General features: G+C 42.7%; 1 protein-coding gene across 6 annotated transcripts in view; it reads left to right on the top strand.

Annotated features, from left to right (window-relative positions):
* Nucleotides 1–19,113, top strand: part of frmpd3 (FERM and PDZ domain containing 3) — a 781,596-nt gene that overhangs the window by 636,465 nt on the left and 126,018 nt on the right. For 5 of the 6 annotated variants that reach the window (XM_039765859.1, XM_039765862.1, XM_039765860.1 and 2 more), the window contains 2 exons: nucleotides 5,668–5,779; nucleotides 7,047–7,204. In XM_039765859.1, the coding sequence (XP_039621793.1) occupies nucleotides 5,739–5,779; nucleotides 7,047–7,204 (199 nt within the window). In that variant the 5' untranslated portion in view covers nucleotides 5,668–5,738. Of the gene's footprint in view, nucleotides 1–5,667; nucleotides 5,922–7,046; nucleotides 7,205–19,113 lie in introns of all 6 variants that reach the window. The other variant, XM_039765863.1, reaches the window with a different exon arrangement.

The following is a 19,113-nucleotide window of genomic DNA, read 5'->3' on the forward strand; positions in this document are numbered from 1 at the left end:
TTATATGGAACACACCTAAATCCCTACACAACAAGAGCAGCTTTCTTGTCTACAATGACTTTGTGTGAGAATCCAGTGATTTGTCTGAGTTCTTTGAAAAGTGTCTGATATTCCACAAAATTCTGCAAACATGCCTGGGAATTGCTCCCTCTTGTGAATTTTAGTTTTAGATGAAATTAGGAAATTCCCAGATCAAATCATGCTTTTCTCCCAGCAATGGCTCAGAACTTCCTGAAATCATTTACAGCTGTTTCTTGGTATTCTGATTACGTCTTCAAGTATCCTACTCACTTAAGCTGAATAACATTGGCATATGAATAGAACATTTTAAAGTTTTACTAAGAGCTATTCCCTTGTGCACAAACATACTCTTAAAAAAGTATTCACTGGTAACAATGTTCAAACTGTTTCTTTACCTTTTGTTGTGTCTCTGCTGTGATGCTTCTCCCCTGGCTGGGGTTCAAATTCTTGTTTTATGTCATTTGTTCATTTTTAATTCTTTTTATGTTAATATTGTTTGTGTTTATTATTTGCATCATTCTTTGCTTTTTTATTTGTATTTTTTCTGTGTATCTAAGTCTTCGGTTTATGCATTGTGTTTTCCAAGTGGTGCCCTAAGAGGTGGGACCACCTTCCCAACACCACCAGGGACTGCCCTTGACCCTATAAAGGCAAGAGTTTCCCACAGTTCCTGGCAGTTCATTCAGAAGAGCTAGGGAATCGTGAGTCTTTATTGTGTCTTTACATTGCTTATTGTGATCACTGGATTTTTGGCCTTTTGCTCTGTTTTTTGACTTTGCCTTTTATTTTCTACTGGAACTTTGTTCACCTTTGATTGCCTTTGCTGGCAACTCCTTTTTGTGTTTTTGTGCTCCATGAAGCTTCATGTTATCACAGAACATTTTTCTATTCATAAATCTTTTATTTATAAAGATTCATTGTGGCCCTTTGTATTACTAGCTGTTTTTTTTTTTTTTTGAAGGCATTTCCTACCCAGTGTGTATTTTTGGTATTGGGCTTTGGGACTGTTGAGGAGCATGAGGCCTCCAGGATCAATAAAATAGACAGACTTATCAGATTCAACCTAACTTAATTTATGAATCTCTCTTACTGGTTTCTTTTTAGGTCCTTGTTTGCCTTTTTTATTTTACGTTTTCTGTTCATTTTCTTTTTTTCTACACGAGTGTGAATAATGTTCATCTTTTTTACAACGCAGACATTTTGCAGCCTCGGTTCCATACCCTTTGGCTGTATGTGGTTAGTCCATATCTCTAGCACTTCATGCCATTGCCTACATGCTCAGCACTCTGACTTGTTAACTGTTTTGTCTTATTACTCAGTTGTGAAAAAGTAAAATGTTTAGTGAAATGATTGTGTCTTTCAAATTGCCAATTGGGCCCAAGAGAATGTTTCGATTTTGCTTGTACTGCTTCAAAAATCCTTTCACCTTTTATCACTCTATCTAAAATTAATCCTTCTCCTTGCAGTAACTTGTCACACAGTCACTTCTCTACAAACTCATCTCTAAATATATTTAATTAAGGAGCTCCAAACATTAGTTCCATTGGTCTGAATGCATTCAAATAGGCATCTACTGTTTCTTTGGTGACTGAGATCTCTGTCTAAATTTTGACTTTTTAGAACAGCATTTATCCATGACATAAAATATATGCACAAAACAGCAAATGTCTGTTCAAAGGTATTTTTCTCACCCGTGAGGCTGTGAAAACCTGTTTTACCAAATCTCCTATACCATCCATCTTCTAACCCGCTGAATCCGAATACAGGGTCACGGGGGTCTGCTGGAGCCAATCTCAGCCAACAAGGCAGGAACCAATCCTGGGCAGGGTGCCAACCCACCGCAGGACACACACAAACACCAAGCACACTAGGGCCAATTTAGAAAACGCCAATCCACCTAACCTGCATGTCTTTGGATTGTGGGAGGAAACCCATGCAGACACACTCCACACAGGGAGGACCCGGGAAGCGAACCCGGGTCTCCTAACTGCGAGGCAACAGCGCTACCACTGCGCCACCGTTTCTCCTATACCAGTGCTTCTAATTATTAATATCTGGGATACCAATGTGCCTGACAGTTTGTACCCTAAGTTCTTGTCTATAAGCCGCGGCTTATCTAAGGAAAAAAGTTGTGAAAATGAAAAAATAGAATATCGGCTTATACATAAGTCCGGCTTATACACAAAATCAATTTATTAAAAAAAGTTATACATTTTTAAAAATTAATTTTTATTAATCAAAGCCATCAGATTCTTCGTCAGATTTAGTATTAAAGAGATCAAACATCTCGTTAAAAGATTCTGGAATATCAGAGTCGATTTGATCTTCAGATTCTTCTTCAGATTTTTCTTCACTATCAGTGGCAATTGTGACTCCAATTCCGGCCAAAACTCTTCTCGGGACCAACGGCAGCACTTCTTCGGATGCATTGCTTTTATAACAGGCTTTTGTTTTTTCCATCGCCGGATGTTTGACTTGTCTGTTCCGAACTCTTTAGCCGCCACCGCATTGCCATTCTTTTCGGCATAGCTCACCGCTTCAAGTTTTCGATGATTGGGATAAGATTTTTGAGTCTTCTTTACATTATCCATTTTAACAAATTTCACAAAACAAAAATTTTACAAAATCACAATTTAAATGACCGCTCTGGCGTGTTGACTCGCGCGCCAGAGCAGAAAGAACGCGCTCCGGCCGCTCCAACCGCGCCATGCGGGGAGTGAGAGAGACGCCAATATCTCACACTCTCTCCCCCCTTAAAGAAATTAAATGGGTGCGAGTGAGACAACTGACCTCCCTCCCTTCTATTAGTTATATGTTATAGTACGTTCGGCTTATCCATGAGTCCGGCTTATCTATGATAAGATTTTATTTTAAAAATTCGTATGATTTTTGGTCTCCGGCTTATACACAAGTCCGGCTTATGGACAAGAACCTAGGGTAATATAACACATTTCATAAATCAGTGATGCACTGTTGTATTTTTTGCCTTTAAACGCTTTTCTTTCTCTTATCAGTTGCCTTTTAAGTTGGGGTTAAACCCACATTTTATATTCTAAATATACCTTTACTGTCGTGAGGTTGAGTAATGTGGGAGGCATTAGTTGAGGATAAGCCATGGCTACTTCTGTTGAGTTTCAAGTCCAATTTCAATCATTGCGAATTCTGTGTTGTTCTGTCCAATATCAGCAACACAACTCATAGTTCATCACCATTATGTTGTGACAAAAGGCAAACAGCTAATCCACAATACTTGCGCAAACAAACATCTCGATCATAGGCGTTCTTGTTCACTGCTGTCTGTTTCGTCTCGTTCGACTTTCTTCTCTTGTCCGATTTACATAATTCTACTGCACCTGCAGTGATTTTTAAATTGGTCTTTGATTTGTGAGGTGCTAAAGGAATTCCATATTTGATTCCCCAACTGTTAAGCTGGATGTCTCTTGTGTGTAAATACCTTTACAGTGTTTATAGTGGTTTGATTTAATGCACAATACTTGTGCTTTAAAAGAGCAACAGGGAAGTCAAGGTGAGGAGAATTCCAGGGGAGACGTACAGGTAGTTCTTACAAGCAGAAGAAACTGAGAGGCACATGGATAGTCTAAGCGTGCGACTTCACCTAGCGCAGCAGTTGGAATGCAACAAGGTGCTAAAAAAACTCATGTGCCAGCAAATCATATTTGTGTTTTAACAAATACATTTGCATAATAAAAATAATACTTCATAATATCTTGCACAAATAATTGCAGTTAGTGCAAATAAGTGCCTAGTTATCACATGTAGTCAGCCTCTCATAGTTTTATGGGTTAATATTTATGATTTATCAAACTGCGTCTTTCACTTCAGTGATCATGGATGCACTCCCTGCTAAAGAAACAGTCCCAATATTTGGCTTCTAATTAAGAAATTGGCTGGAACAAAATCCTGCAGCCAAGGAGCAGAGTTTGACACCCGTGCTGCAGGAACTGATAGACACAATTCAAAAGATCATAACATGGCAGTTGCGTACACTGAAATCACCATTTAGCAATGGTCTCAATCTATTTATTTTATTTTGGAGACCACAGAAACAAACCCAACCTTAAACTGGCTCACACATATACAGAGACATGTAATAAAGAGGGCAAAAAGCAATTAACAGACAATGAATCCTCAACACACACATGAAAAATCTTATCAAATTTACTTAAGAGCAATCATTTTTTAACTAACAAAAATACTAATGAAACCAGACAAAACACTGAGAACAAAACAACTAATGGTAAACACTCACAACAAAAGTCCAAACACAGTCCAGTACGACAAATGCAAACGATGATGCTGAGCAGAATGAAAACCCTGTGAACAGCGTTCTGAATGAAATGTAACATTTTGTCCTACCAGGGTCCAGTTGTTGCGTGAAGATCTGAAGTGATTGGCAGTCCTCCCCAGACAAAGAAGTATCCAACAAATATGGAACTACACAAACGAATAGGCACAGGGCAGGAACATAAATCCAAAAAAAGGAGAAGCATTGAAACTTACAGAGGATTGAAATTTTTTTTACCAACGTCTTTCGGCTTATTTATAAAGGTAGCACCTAATTATGCTTCTTCCCAGCAACCCCCCAGTAAATTCAAAGCCACCAGCAACCCAAGTGTGTAGTAGTTCTGGGGAATTGCAGTCCACCTACGTAGGGCTGCTGCATTCATATTGCTAAAATGTCAGTTGTAAATAAATGAATATACAGTACTGGGATATCGGCTTTTTAATGCAAGGTGATGTCGGTCTTCAGGGGCAATTTGCATACTTAACACTGACAGAGCATCTTGAGCAGACATCTGGGAGAGACAGTTCCACTAAGTAGATGTAATAGTTCCGGAAGAGTCCAGCTTAGCATTGCATAGCAGAGCTTTGGAACTGGGAGAAATATGAGCTTAATAAACGAGTGCTGTGTCATGGTAAAATTTGCTCAGTAAATTGTAAAAGAGATTATAGCAATTTATTTTAAAGAGTTTTTAAAGTGATTGGCATTAGAAATTGGTGCTGCAGTCATTTGAATAAATGTGACCTTAGCAGAGCGCAACGGTTACCATTATACCAATGGCTCAAAAGGATCCCTCTAAAACCACAACAATGTGCACGTTTGAATTTCAGGTGGTCTTTTTATCAAAATGCCATTCTTGTGATTAAGTAACTTCTTGCTTATGTAGATGACCACAAGGGTGTTATGCTATGAACACTAAATGAAGTCTTGGCTAACTGTGAAGGTCTGGCCATAGGTCATTACAAATACAGTTTTTGAGTGCTGTTCTATAAGAAATTGTAAAATTAAGATTAATAAATCAACTGCTTCTAAAGTTGTAGCTGTGCTTCTCACTGGGACATTTCTGCAACGCAGACTTTTTTAAACTACAAATACTTAGGTATGCAATATTTCAAGTAGGCGGACATTGATGAAAGAGCTCAATGAGAAAGAGGTTTCTGCATGAATGAGTTTTGTTAATGGCCATAGTAACAGTTTAGACCAAATAAAGTCAATATATTCTATTTTGTCTTTTCTTAGTTAAATTTCTGATGGTGTATATGGAGTACAGGATGTACTGTATACTTAGGGTATTTGGAGGCACATAAAAAGAAAATCCATAATTGTCATATTTTTATCTTCAGGTGAATGTTTACAACACATCTAGTCTTTCTTAGAAGAGAAAGATTTCCCCTACGCCGACTCTGTTCAGGGGATGGCCCAGGACCAGGATGGACAGACAGATTCACGTGGAAGGTGCCAATCCCTTCTCCTATGGGAATTTGCTCCCACAAGAGATGTTGTGTAACAGTGAAGCATTTTCCGGCTCTTGAGTCTTTTCTACCATTAAAGTCAGGTGAACTACAGAAAAATCTAAATTGGTATACCTGAAAAAATAGTAAGTTCATCATATTTATAACCTTTTTATTAGCTGGAGTACAATTAAACCTTATCTGAAAAAGATTAAGATATTTTAAAGACTGTAGTGTGTATTATATAAAAAAAGTTGAATGAAAAGGTTTAGTTGGCCTGTTTTTAGATTTTGTTAAACAAAAACAGCAACCATTGCTTCTACCCCAAATTTAAACCTACATGACAATTACCAAAAAATAAAGTGCAAATAACTAGTGGCTTTATAATGAAATTTCAAAGACAGATGTTGGCTTTTTTCACTGCAATATCTATTAGAGCTAACTTTCTGCTGTGTTGTGTGAACGCTGGAGCCTAGGTGGGAAGATGATTAGCCCGGGTAGGTGATATACTGTTAATCACAGTCTGCTGGTATTTCACAGCTCTTTTTTTTGCTGTTTGAATGACTTGCTGACTTTAGCAGTGCTCCTCATTACAAATACTGTATATTATGCACAGTTAATGATACTTAAGACATCTTTAATGGTTAGCTACAGTTGAACATTAAATAAACTATTGGTTAAAAACACACACATAAACACAAAGTATGTTTTACGTTTCATTGTTGCAGTATAGTAAATTCATAAGATTCAATGACCTAGAAATTTGCCTAGAACTGAAATGATGTCTAATTTGGTATAGCAGTTGGTCAGCACTGTTCTCCATTTACCAATTTTGTCTGTCCCTTGTCATAGGTGGGAGACAAATTTACAAACCAAAGAACACATATTAACCTATTACAAGGAAAACCAAAATAATTTATATTTATTTTAATGCAAGAAAGTGAGTTAGGATTTTTTGCCATCTAAAGATCTGTATTAATAACTTAGGAATAACAGAATTCACCTTTGTTTTTGAAAAGGCTGATGTGTCCGCACACTTGACCTGAAGTATTACCTTGCTTGACAATAGCAGGCTAGAATGTGGGTTATGGGCGTTAAGTGGGAGAGGCTCTGATACCTCTGACTTTATTTCATAGCTTTAATTTTAGTCTCACATTATGGAACCTCTTTATTTTAGGTTCATTTCATTCAAGTCATTGTCATGTTTCTTCTTCAAATGCTGTTCTTCGCTCTGCATTTCCTTCATATTATTGTTGCCATTATTGTTTCAGTCCTGTAATGCAAGAAGAGAGCTATGATGATGACATGGAAAGTGACAGTCTGACTCCTGGCACAGCCCGGCAGGTTAGAATTCATCGCGATCCCACGCAAGGATTTGGATTCGTTGCTGGTAGTGAAAAACCAGTCATCGTACGATCTGTTTCTCAAGGTGGGAACAGAGGAATACTTTATGATGACAAATAAGAGAAAACACTGTGTATGGTTCATTTTTATTTGTGAATTATTACTTTTTCAAAGAAACATTTCAAAAGGGACTGTTTTGTAGTTTGTGTTTGGATTTCATGTTGCTTTATACCTTCTTAGACCTGACATGCAAGTATTAATTTCAGAGTACTCTGTACTACTACTACTACTACTATTACTACCACTACTACGACTACTAGAGTGCACTTGGATCAGCTTTACAAATCACTCTCACAGGTGTCACAAGTACTGCTTGTTGATATACTTGAAACGTTTGCAGGAAGAGCCCAATTAAGTGTCTCTTCTTCTAGGCACAAAGATGAATTAGTCCATGTGGCAGCTAGAAACATTTGAAACAAAGAGTGTTAGTTAAATCATGCATGTAGGGACTTCTAATGCAAATCAAAATGAATTATTCATTTGCCAAAATGTCAGTTTCTCAGTGAACTAAATTTAAGCCTAGGTCCCTATAGATAAAAGAATAATGCTGTAAATCATGGCAAATGGTGTTTCTTAGAAGCTGTCATCAGTTAATAAATCAAAACTTCTCCAACATCAATATTTTAAAAAAAGTGCATTTAATTTACTTTTGGCTTTATCTTTTATGCTTGTCAGAACATTTCAAGTTAAGAGTTTTAGCTTTAGTGTGTTTCATTTCCATTATCATTAGATGAGACGATAGCTTGCATAAATACTGCACTCTAATTCTGTAGAAGTTGAATGAATTTGTTACTTTGAATACATGTTGTATTTCTATTAGTATATGATGGTAAATATTTAGAAAAAGAATTTTAAAAATTAACCTAACTGATTTTTTTTGATATACAATATGTTGAAAGTGGTGATCCTCTGTAATCCTCATGTGACCAGGGTTTGGTCCCTCTAGCAAAGACGGACTTCTATTCCAGTACTAACTTTTGAAAGTAGCCAAGTGGCCAACCTGGGTCCAATCAGGAAAGAGGGTGTTAACCCTGCAGAGAGGGAGTGGTTTTTGTCTGTAAACATCCTGTACTTGTCTACGTTGTATTTGAGTGTTGGAGCACATGCATGTGGTAGTCTTAACTTGCTATACTGTACCTAAACAAGTTATAACCATTGTACGTATTTTCAATTTATGGCTGTGTTACACTTTTACACCTAGACATTAACAGAAATTAGCAAAGCTAAATATGCATATGCATGCGGGGGGTTTCTGTTTACAATGGGAATTAAGTCCTTTACTTTTACTCTTCTTACCTGTATTGTAATTGCTTAGTAAAGTGCAGTGACAACTACCATGTTAATATTGTAGCGACCCGTGGTCGAGTCTTGAAGATTTTCAAGCCGATTTCACCGTGCACCTCTTCAAAGCTGTCGGCTAGCGGATTGCCAGCATTAGGCACGCAGCTGTACCCAGCTCTTTAAGTCTGGCGCCGTGTCCCATACACCGCACGACTACGAGCGTCTCGGCAGCACGCAGCTGTACCCAGCTTCTTGAGTAGCGAGCACTCGTGTCCCATACACCGCACGACTCCGAGTGTCTCGGCATTAATTGCTTAGATGAAATCTTAGCAATGAATAACAGCTCTGTCCTGTTGTATCTCTTTATTCACAGATAGCCAGAAGCAAAGCTCAAATTCATCCGCTTAACCACTGTCAAGGTCAACAACAAAACGACATTTCTTAACGGCGGTGTCTATTTACATTTTTACAACCCGGACGGCGATATCCCAACCCACCCCACCGGCTGCACAAACACATATAACATTTACAACAGGAAAGACAATTACGAACTTAGTTAATCTTTACACACAATAACTTTCACATAAATTTCCCATGAATTCCCCACAACTATTTTACATAATTTACCCACAAGGCGTCACTCCGCCAGCGCGGACTGCCGGGTTGCTACACAGCCCCCCCCCAAGAGGGTTAGTGTCCCCACAACCCTAATTTTCACAAACAAAGTCTGATAAATGTCCTGGCCGGGCGGACACGTTTGGGCCTGCCTGACTCTTCATCACCCGTGCCAGGCTCAGTCCTGAGACTGTCAAGTTCTGTCTCGGCACCGAGGGTGGATGTTGGAGAGTTGCTTTGGTTCTCAAGTCTTTCTGGTGCTGGGGCCAATGGGTGGTATGGTGCCAAACGGTCTTTATGCAGCACCACCCGTCTGCCCCGTCCAGGCATTCGGACTCGGAAAACCACGTCCGAAATTGCATCCAAAATTTCTCCAGGTCCCTGCCAATGGTGCGTCAGTTTTGGGGACAACCCCCGTTTCCTCTGGGGGCAAAACACCCACGCTTCAGGGTTGGACCATGCGCCCGAGTGTCATATGCCCGCTTCTGGCGGGCTCCAGCTCCCTCTAGGGCCTCTCTGGCCAGTTGGTGTACAGTGTCCAGTCGCTCTTTCAATCGCCGGAGATAGTCCGCTTCGTGACCGCCAGCAAGCTCAGGCTCAGGGGGTGAGCCAAACACCAAGTCCACCGGCGTGCGCATCTCCCTTCCGAACATCAGCCCCGCCGGTGTGCACTGACTCGATTCCTGAACAGCCGTCCTATACGCCCACAAGACCAGAGGCAAATGTTGATCCCAGTCTCTCTGGTGTTGACTAGTGAGGATCGCAAGTTGGGCGCCAAGGTGCGGTTAAACCGTTCTACCAGTCCATCGCTTTGGGTGAAGGGGTGGTCCGGGTCTTCTTCACCCCCATCCGCTGACACACCTCTTTAAACAACCGGCTCTCAAAGTTCCGCCCCTGGTCGCTGTGCAGTTCATTCGGCACCCCGAATCGAGTGAACATTTCGTCCAGCAGTTTTTGAGCGGCTGTGGAGGCACTTTGATCTGGAATGGCGTATGCCTCCGGCCATTTGGTAAAATAGTCCATCGCCACTAAAACAAAACGATTTCCGGCCTCTGTGGTAGGGAAAGGACCCAGCACATCTACCCCAATCCTCTCCATGGGAGCCCGACGAGATACTGTTGTAGTGGCGCGTGAGAGCGTTGACCAGGTCCTTTCTGCGCCGTGCAAAGCGTCACAGCAGTGGACGTGCATCTCCGCATCTTGTCGACATCCGGGCCAATAGAATCGCTGCCGCAGCCGACGCACTGTCTTTGCATTTCCAAAGTGCCCAGATCCAGCTGCTCCATGAACCCAACGGAGGACCGTTGTGCGTAAAGCCATGGGAACCAGAAGTTGCAAATGGTCAGTACCCCCTCTTGGTGCCTGCCATCTTCGTAATCACACCATCGTGCAACTCCAGGCTGCCCCACTGCGAATGTAACAACTTGAGTTCCGGCCCTTGGGAAGATACGGTTTGCCAATCGGGCATTCCTGGGTCTCCAGCCAGCCCCTTACCTCCTTCAGCACTTGGTCGTCTGCTTGTAGTTGCCTTAACTGGTCGATGGTGAATGGTTCCTCTGCCCCATCAGTGTCCTCTAGCCCGGCTGCTGCTGACGAGGGTCCCATACCCCTTTCTTCTTGCCGGCTGCAATATCGGCAGTCATCGAGGACGCATGGCCGCCTGGAGAGGGCATCAGCATTTGCATGCTGCCGTCCTGGTCGATGTTGCACCTCGAAATCATACTCCTGAAGTATTTCTATCCACCTTGCCACCTGGCCCTCAGGTTGCCGGAAGTTTAACAGCCATGTAAGGCTAGCATGGTCAGTTCGAATCGTGAACTTAGTGCCCAAAAGGTAAGGCTTGAAGTGTCGCACTGCCAAGATCACTGCCAATAGTTCCCGCCGGGTAACACAGTAGTTTTTCTCCGGCCGACTGAGGCTGCAACTATAGTAGGCCACCACTCTTTCTCCGGTCTCCCCCTTTTGGGAGAGTACTGCGCCGACCCCCACATTACTGGCGTCCGTGTCCAATATAAAGGGTTGGTTGGGGTCAGGGTATGCCAGGACAGGTGCACTGGTAAGAGCAGCTTTGAGTTGTTGGAAGGCATCGGCGCAGTCCTCCGTCCACTCGAACTGTTGGCCCTTACTCGTTAGCTGGTGCAAGGGGTTAGCAATAGTTGCAAAGTTTTTCACGAATCTTGGTAGTATGAGGCTAAGCCCAGAAAGCTCCGCAGCTCGGTGACGTTGGCTGGTGGGGCCAGTTGCTCACGGCAGTCACCTTTGTTGGGTCGGTAGCCACTCCACTTTCGCTAACCACATGTCCCAGAAACTGAGTCTGTTGGGAGAGGAGGTTACATTTTGCGGGGTTCAACCGCAACCCGGCGCTACGAATGGCCGTCAAGACTTCCCGTAAGTTGTGAATAGCCTGATCAAAGTCTCTGGCATGGATTAACAAATCGTCCAGATAGACCACACACCGGGTTCGGGGAATGTCTTTCAGCACCCTCTCCATCAGTCTTTCAAAAGTGGCGGTCGTTACACAGCCCAAACGGCATCACTTTGAATTGCCACAACCCTTGCCCTATGGTGAATGCGGTTTTGTGTCGGTCCTCTGGTGCTAGTTCCACTTGCCAATACCCACTGCGCAAGTCCAAGGTGCTGAACCAGCAGGATCCAGTCACATAATCCAGTGCATCATCGATGCGTGGCAGTGGGTACGAGTCTTTTCGAGTGACTTCGTTTAACCTTCGAAAGTCCACACAGGGGCGCCAACCCCCCGTTTTCTTCCGTACCATGACCATTGGTGCAGCCCAGGGGCTGTCCGAAGGCTCAATGACGTCGTTGGCTGCCATCTCACAAATCATTTCCTCGGCAGCTTGACGCCGCAAGAGGCAATCGGTGGGGCGCAAGCGAATGGGAGCGGCATGGCCAGTGTCTATGTGATGTTTCACTAAATTCGTTCTAGTACAGTCCTCCTCTCGAGCCGCAAAAACGTCCACATAGTCTCTCAAAAGTTGTTGAAGTTGCCCCTGCTGTGTCGCGTTCAGATGTTCCCCACTTCGACGGCCCAATTCCTCTACAGCGGCGACGGTCTCAGCTGATGGGTGGTCGCGTGAGGAAGACCGTTGGGTAGCACTGGTCTGAGCTGCAACATTCTCCTGAGGATCCCCTTGAGCCTCTGCATCTCCTGAGCAACGATCGGGAGCCGGTGAGCCCCGGATTCAGGCAAATCCAAGCCAGCAGCCCTTCCAGGACGGTTCCGCCCGTTTGGAGCGGCACAGTCTCATTACTTAAGCAAAGGACGGCCCTAGAGACATCAACACATGCTCCCCAGCGGCCAACAAGTCCAACCCGATAATGCACGGATCTTTTATATCTGCAAGCCAGAATTCGTGGTTGGTCTGGCTCGTCCCTACCATCACAGATAACAGTTTCTTTCCGGGCATTACTGTCCGTCACCCGTAACCATGCGTAGTTCGCTATGTGTGGGGTCCAGCCCTCGGAAGAAGACTAGCTGTTTCGGGCAACACTCCTTTTCTCAGCAAACAAATAGTGGACCCCGTGTCCACTAAGGCACTGCATGGCCATCCATCAATAGTGCAGTCCAGGTATAGTCCAGTGGAAAATCCACAGCGCCCAACTTTGAAGCAGTCTTTGTTGAGGGTGCTGAAAACGGAGCGAGGGCCCCTCACGGCCTCACCCGATGTCGCTTCCCTGCGGTGATGCTGTACGAGGTAACGGACTTGGGGCGGGGCAATCCCTGGCAAAGTGTCCTGGCTCTCCACATCGAAAACAGCAGTCCACTCGTTGTCTCTGTCGGGGGGTGGATGTTGATTGGGCGCGGCTGACCTCCATTACCTCAGACAGGTCCCCTTCCACCCTTCGCTCAACGGCTCTGGTTAATCGACTCGGTCGTGGTGTTCGCTTTGCCGGTGACTCCGCCTGTAGTATGTCTTCGACCCGCTCAGCCTCTCTCATTGCCTCGCTCAAATCTCGGGGTGATGATAGACAGACATGCTGGCGAAGACGTTCTGGTGTGAGGCCCCGCAGGAAAGCATGAAGTCCGAGTTCTTCCCTCACTGTTGTCGAGAAGGTAGGATAACCTTTTCGTGTCAATACCCTGACGTCAGCGGCAAAGGCTCCTATACTCTCACCCTCATGCCGGCGCCGGCTAGTCAGCTTGTCTCTGTTGCATTCTGCTGAAGTTCTTTGTCCAAAGCGACTGGTGAGAGCAGCTGTGAGAGCCTGAAGATCACGACACTCTTCTGATGTCAGATCAATGAGTACCTGTAGTGCGGGACCCTCCAAGGCAAGGGCCAAGTGTGTCGCAGCTTCTTCGCGGTTCCACTCATTGTGTGTCGCGCCAGGTCCACTTGTGCAAGGTAGGGCTCTAAGGGCGTCAATCCGTTGTATCGCGGCAGCTTAGCAGGTGACCGAGAAGAGGACCGGCCGACTGGTAACCTGGGGTATCGCGGTGGCTGCCGACGACCCACTCTGGCCGTGCTTGGACGATCGCAACACTGTCCGGGGAACACTGGCACCATCAGGTCGGTCTGCCTCTTTTCTCCGCACAGCTCCGCTGATCAGGCGCTTTAACGTAACGCTGTTCTCTAAGATGGCACGCTCTACTTCTTCAAGACTCTGTTCCATGACGGCGTCTTCTAAACAGCCTGGTCTCCCACTTCTGACACCAATGTAGCGACCCGTGGTCGAGTCTTGAAGATTTTCGCCGATTTCACCGTGCACCTCTTCCAAGCTGTCGGCTAGCGGATTGCCAGCATTAGGCACGCAGCTGTACCCAGCTCTTTAAGTACGGCGCCGTGTCCCATACACCGCACGACTACGAGTCTCGGCAGCACGCAGCTGTACCCAGCTTCTTGAGTAGCGAGCACTCGTGTCCCATACACCGCACGACTCCGAGTGTCTCGGCATTAATTGCTTAGATGAAATCTTAGCAATGAATAACAGCTCTGTCCTGTTGTATCTCTTTATTCACAGATAGCCAGAAGCAAAGCTCAAATTCATCCGCTTAACCACTGTCAAGGTCAACAACAAAACGACATTTCTTAACGGCGGTATCTATTTACATTTTTACAACCCGGACGGCGATATCCCAACCCACCCCACCGGGCTGCGCACAAACACATATAACATTTACAACAGGAAAGACAATTACGAACTTAGTTAATCTTTACACACAATAACTTTCACATAAATTTCCCATGAATTCCCCACAACTATTTTACATAATTTACCCACAAGGCGTCACTCCGCCAGCGCGGACTGCCGGGTTGCTACAATATGCATTTGTTCCAAGTATTTAACAGGAGTTATAATTATACCTTTACTATGTATGTATTACTTCAAAAATGTATATCTGGTAATGAAAACATTTGTGTGTGTCCAGATCCTGTTTGGGGATTGTCGATAATATATTTTATTATCTGGTTGGGAAGAGTTGCTCATAGTGTATTGGCTTTTCAACTTATATTCTTTTCACCTTGGGTGGACCTGGCCTTCTCCTTTCATATCTTATTTACACCTGGCTTCTCCAGATTGGAACAGTACTATTTATCTTATAGACATGCAATCAGAGTGGCATGGGAAATGGACAGGAACATTCACTATGTGCCAGACTATATTAGTTTTCTAGCCTTTGTGTAAGCCGTTTAATGCTTAGGTTACCTGGCTATTGAGTGTAGTGTTTTTGATTGCATGCCTGTTGTTTGCATTTTCTCACCTACATGTGTTCTGACTTCTTATCTGGTAATGGTTTAGTCTTTGATTAGAAAACAATTACATTTTCATTGACTGTATACAGGACTTTTTTTTACAGGTTCTTTCCATGTTACTGCTCATGCTGATATACAATGCTACTTTAGCTCATACTGTAGCCAAACACAACAGGGCATCATTCTTTTCTCCGTTCTCTGTATTGTGAAAAACTATTTAAACTCTGGTGATGAGAAGACAGCCACAGTTACTATTCTATAACATGAGTGTTGAGCTTCAGCTCTCTATGTGGAATTTATTATTTCACAACCTGGTGAGAACTTGATTGTGTATTTTTTTTCTTTACTTGACTTGTTTCAACTAGCTCTGCTGGTAAGTTGGTAAGTTTTAGCAAAATGCTTTTAAAGGGAATAAATTACAGTTTATGTAGTTCACCATGCATGTTTTTTACCAAATGTTGTTTTACAATGCAACCCTTCTCTCAGCAAACAGAATTGATTATAGTGAAGGATGGATTGAATGAGACTGTACAGTCTGCATACTGTAAAGGGTGGCAAGTCAGGGGTAAGGCCCTCCAAGTTGTTTGGGGAAAAGAAACAAGCCTGTACTACTAGTGGTAATGCTCTTCATCATGTCAGTGTGTAGAAAAGAGAGCCACCAGGAGCAGAATTCTCTGTACATGTGCTGGCTGTTTTGAAAGTGCAACAAGCTAAAGAAATCATGCAATAATAATAAGAGAGTTGCTGTGTATGTAGATGTATGTATTTTACCTTCTGAACATTAGAGGGCCGGTGATCTGGAAGTCACAAAGTATGCCTGATCAACCAAGAAAGACAGTGAGGATGGGAAGGGCAGGCAAGAGTATACAAAAGATCTTTTCAGTGATAGAGGCCAGTTTATAGGAGCAGGCAAAAAAATAGAGCCTGGTCTGCCGCTCTAATAGTAGACAAGCATTGGCAGTACTGCCTTGGAGTTGAGGCAATGGAAGGCTTAAGTATGCAGAGATGATCTGCAGCCTTCTAAAAGAAAGGACACCGCTGTGATTTGGCTGGACATAAACCTGGAGCCTAAAAGCTAGTCTAAAGTGATTTTGAATAAGAAATGCACTATTAGAGAACAATTTCTTTATGGAACTGTGCATTGTCCGGTCTATCACTTACATATTGGCCCATATTTTTGAAATTTCCTTAAAGAATCAACTAAAGTTGTTAATAGTGGTTTTGAAAATGATTATATGAGGTATCATACGAACTGATTACTGACATTTTACTTTTGTTGTGATATTGCATGGTGATGAACTGCAAGGTGTATCAAATTCAAACACCTTAACATTTAATATATACTGTAAAGCTTAAAATTTGTGCATGTGTGTATATGTACTGTATGTCCGGTAAACAAATCCACACCGTTAACCAGTCTCTGCCAAAATCTGCATACCCCCCTTATTTGATTAGGGGAAGATTATAGATTATGGCTCAACCCAAATGTTTGACCAGGGAGGTACCTTTGAGGTTTAAATTTTTTTTTTTACTACAGTTTAAACGACAGTGCTGGTACACAGCAAGTGAAACACCAGAACAGACTGAAGCCAGACTAGCAGACAAGCAGACTTAAAATTAAAAGCTAAAAAAAAAATTTACTTCGCTGTGTAACACTGGCTGCTTCTTCTATCTATACAAATAAAAGGCAAAGCCCTCACTGACTCACTCACTCATCACTAATTCTCCGACTTCCCGTGTAGGTAGAAGGCTGAAATTTGGCAGGCTCATTCCTTACAGCTTACTTACAAAAGTTAGGCAGGTTTCATTTCGAAATTCTATGCGTACAACTGGAACCTACTTACGAGCCTGCAGCTCGGTCGCTGTGTGAGGCGGAGTTGTGTCCCGCATCATCACGCCTCCCACATAATTGAGTGCCTGCCCATATAAGGCTGTCCGTCAGCAGCAATCCAATAGACACGCTGCCGCTAAATATTCACGGGTGAAGGACTGTGCTTATGCAAATGAAGATGAGATGGTTAGGGATAGACTAGTGTTTGGCACAAACTCAGCGAAAGTGCGAGAGAAACTTTTAAGTGCCGGGTCTTAGCTAACATTAAATAAAGCCATGAACATCGCAAGATCACACGAGATAGCACAAGCACAGCTGAGAACCTTCGATGCATGTACTCCAAGCTGCTCACGTGAACTGACTGTGAACGCAGTACGCAGAGAACAAGCAAGAGCTCCAAAGAGCACTGAACAAAAAATGCATTACACAATTGAGAAGGCAGCAAAAGAATATGAAGCGAGTGACGCATACAAGCATATTCATAAGTGCAGCTACTGCGGAAACAAAGCACACGGTGGAAAAAGTCAATGTCCAGCTAAAGGAAGACAGTGTAAAAAATGTGGTAAATTGAACCAATTCGCTAAAGTTTGCAGGACTGGGAAAGGTAAACCCGTGCATGCAGTGTGTAATGTCTCAGATCTATCTATCTATCTATCTATCTATCTATCTATCTATCTATCTATCTATCTATCTATCTATCTATCTATCTATCTATCTATCTATCTATCTATCTATCTATAAAGAGGAAGACAAGCTGTTTATTGATGCAGTAAGAGAGGAATAACCCTCTGAAGCTGAACAAGCCTTTGAGGACATATCAATAGGAAAGCAAGGTGTAAAGCTTAAGTTTAAATTAAGTTCATAGACACACTGCCACTGGCATTTGTCATGCCTACGACGAATACGATATTTGCGAGATACAAGTTTAATGAGAAGACGCAGGGTATAAATGAGACTTTTGATGACTTTGTAATGGAGTTAAAATTGCTGTAATGGAGTTAAAATTGCTGGTGAAGGACTGTGCTTATGCAAACGAATAGGAAAGCAAGGTGTAAAGCTTAACTTTAAATTAAGTTCATAGACACGCTGCCACTGGCGTTTGTCATGCCGAGAGACTGTGTTTGTGGAGGGATGGACAGTTAATTTCATTCACTTCATTTCGCTCCGAGCTGACGTGGTCTTGCCGTTCTTTTTCCTTAGTGTTTATTCCTCTCTCCTTTACTGATTTATATAAAGGAGAGTTGAGATCCGAGAGATTGTGTTTGTGTGTTTGTGGAGGGATTGAGAGTTAAGGCGGGTGGGGGAGTCACGTCATCATCTCCCATCCTATTCACCTCATTTCATTCACTTCATTTCGCTCCGAGCTGAGCTCCGCAACTAACGTGGTCTTGCGGAAACAACTTTGTGACGCTGCCGCCAAATACTCACAGAAAAATCCACAAGTTAATAGATATGCTGTCACTAGAGTTTCTCCACACTCTGAATCCTCCAGGCACTCCTGAGCATAATCTAATTTTGAAGGTTGGGACACCAATAATGTTACTGAAAAACTTACAGTCACCGAAACTTTGTAACGGCACGAGACTTCAGGTCACATGCCTGCAAAAGAACCTAATTGAGGCAACTATTTTTACTGGCAGTTGCTCAGGGGAAAGAGTTTTTATTCCTCGCATCCCCGTTATAACCTCTGATCTCCCATTTCAATTCAAATGCCTCCAATTTCCAGTAAGGCTCTGCTTCGCGATGACAATTAATAAGTCTCAGGGACAGACCCTACAAAAGGTTGCCATTGATTTGAGGGAAGATTGCTTTTCACATGGCCAACTATACGTTGCATCCTTAAGAGTAAGCTCACACAGCTTGGTCATACTACACCCGGAGTGCTGAACTGACAACGTGGTATACAAAGAGATCCTTAACAAATAATTATTGGTATATTTTCCCTCAATTTAAAAAGGTTTACTTTTCTTCTTAATAAAAATTTCAAAGCAGTACTTCGCCACTGTGAAGCGCTGGTATTTTGCTAGTACTGAATAAAGGGGAAGCTAGATTGAAAGCTATGTTACTACGTTGGGAGATAAGAAACAGTATGGAGTTTTAGTGGATTCATATGTCTGTGTACCTTTATGCAGTTATGGGAATATTAGTGGATAGTGTTTCATTGTCTTTTTCCCCATGTGACACTATGTCTCAAAGTATTATTTTCCAGAACAATCTTGATGTAAGATATACTCTGCATGCGCAGATATAATACAACGAATGTACTCCTATTGGAATAAATATAAATTTTTTTTTTTTTTTGGTTGGCTATCTGCAAATTATCAAATATAAAAAATGTCAAAGCTCTTTGTTCGGTAAATCCACCTTCACAAGTTAAACAAATACTATATGCTTTCTTGTTACAGTGTTTAACTGTATTATTTCCCACAAAATTTGACAATACTTCTGAAAAAAATGTGTATACATTTTTATAGCTATCATTTCAAATGGATATAG

This window comes from Polypterus senegalus, chromosome 10 (genome assembly GCF_016835505.1).
Source record: "Polypterus senegalus isolate Bchr_013 chromosome 10, ASM1683550v1, whole genome shotgun sequence".
Taxonomy (NCBI): Eukaryota; Metazoa; Chordata; class Cladistia; order Polypteriformes; family Polypteridae; genus Polypterus; species Polypterus senegalus.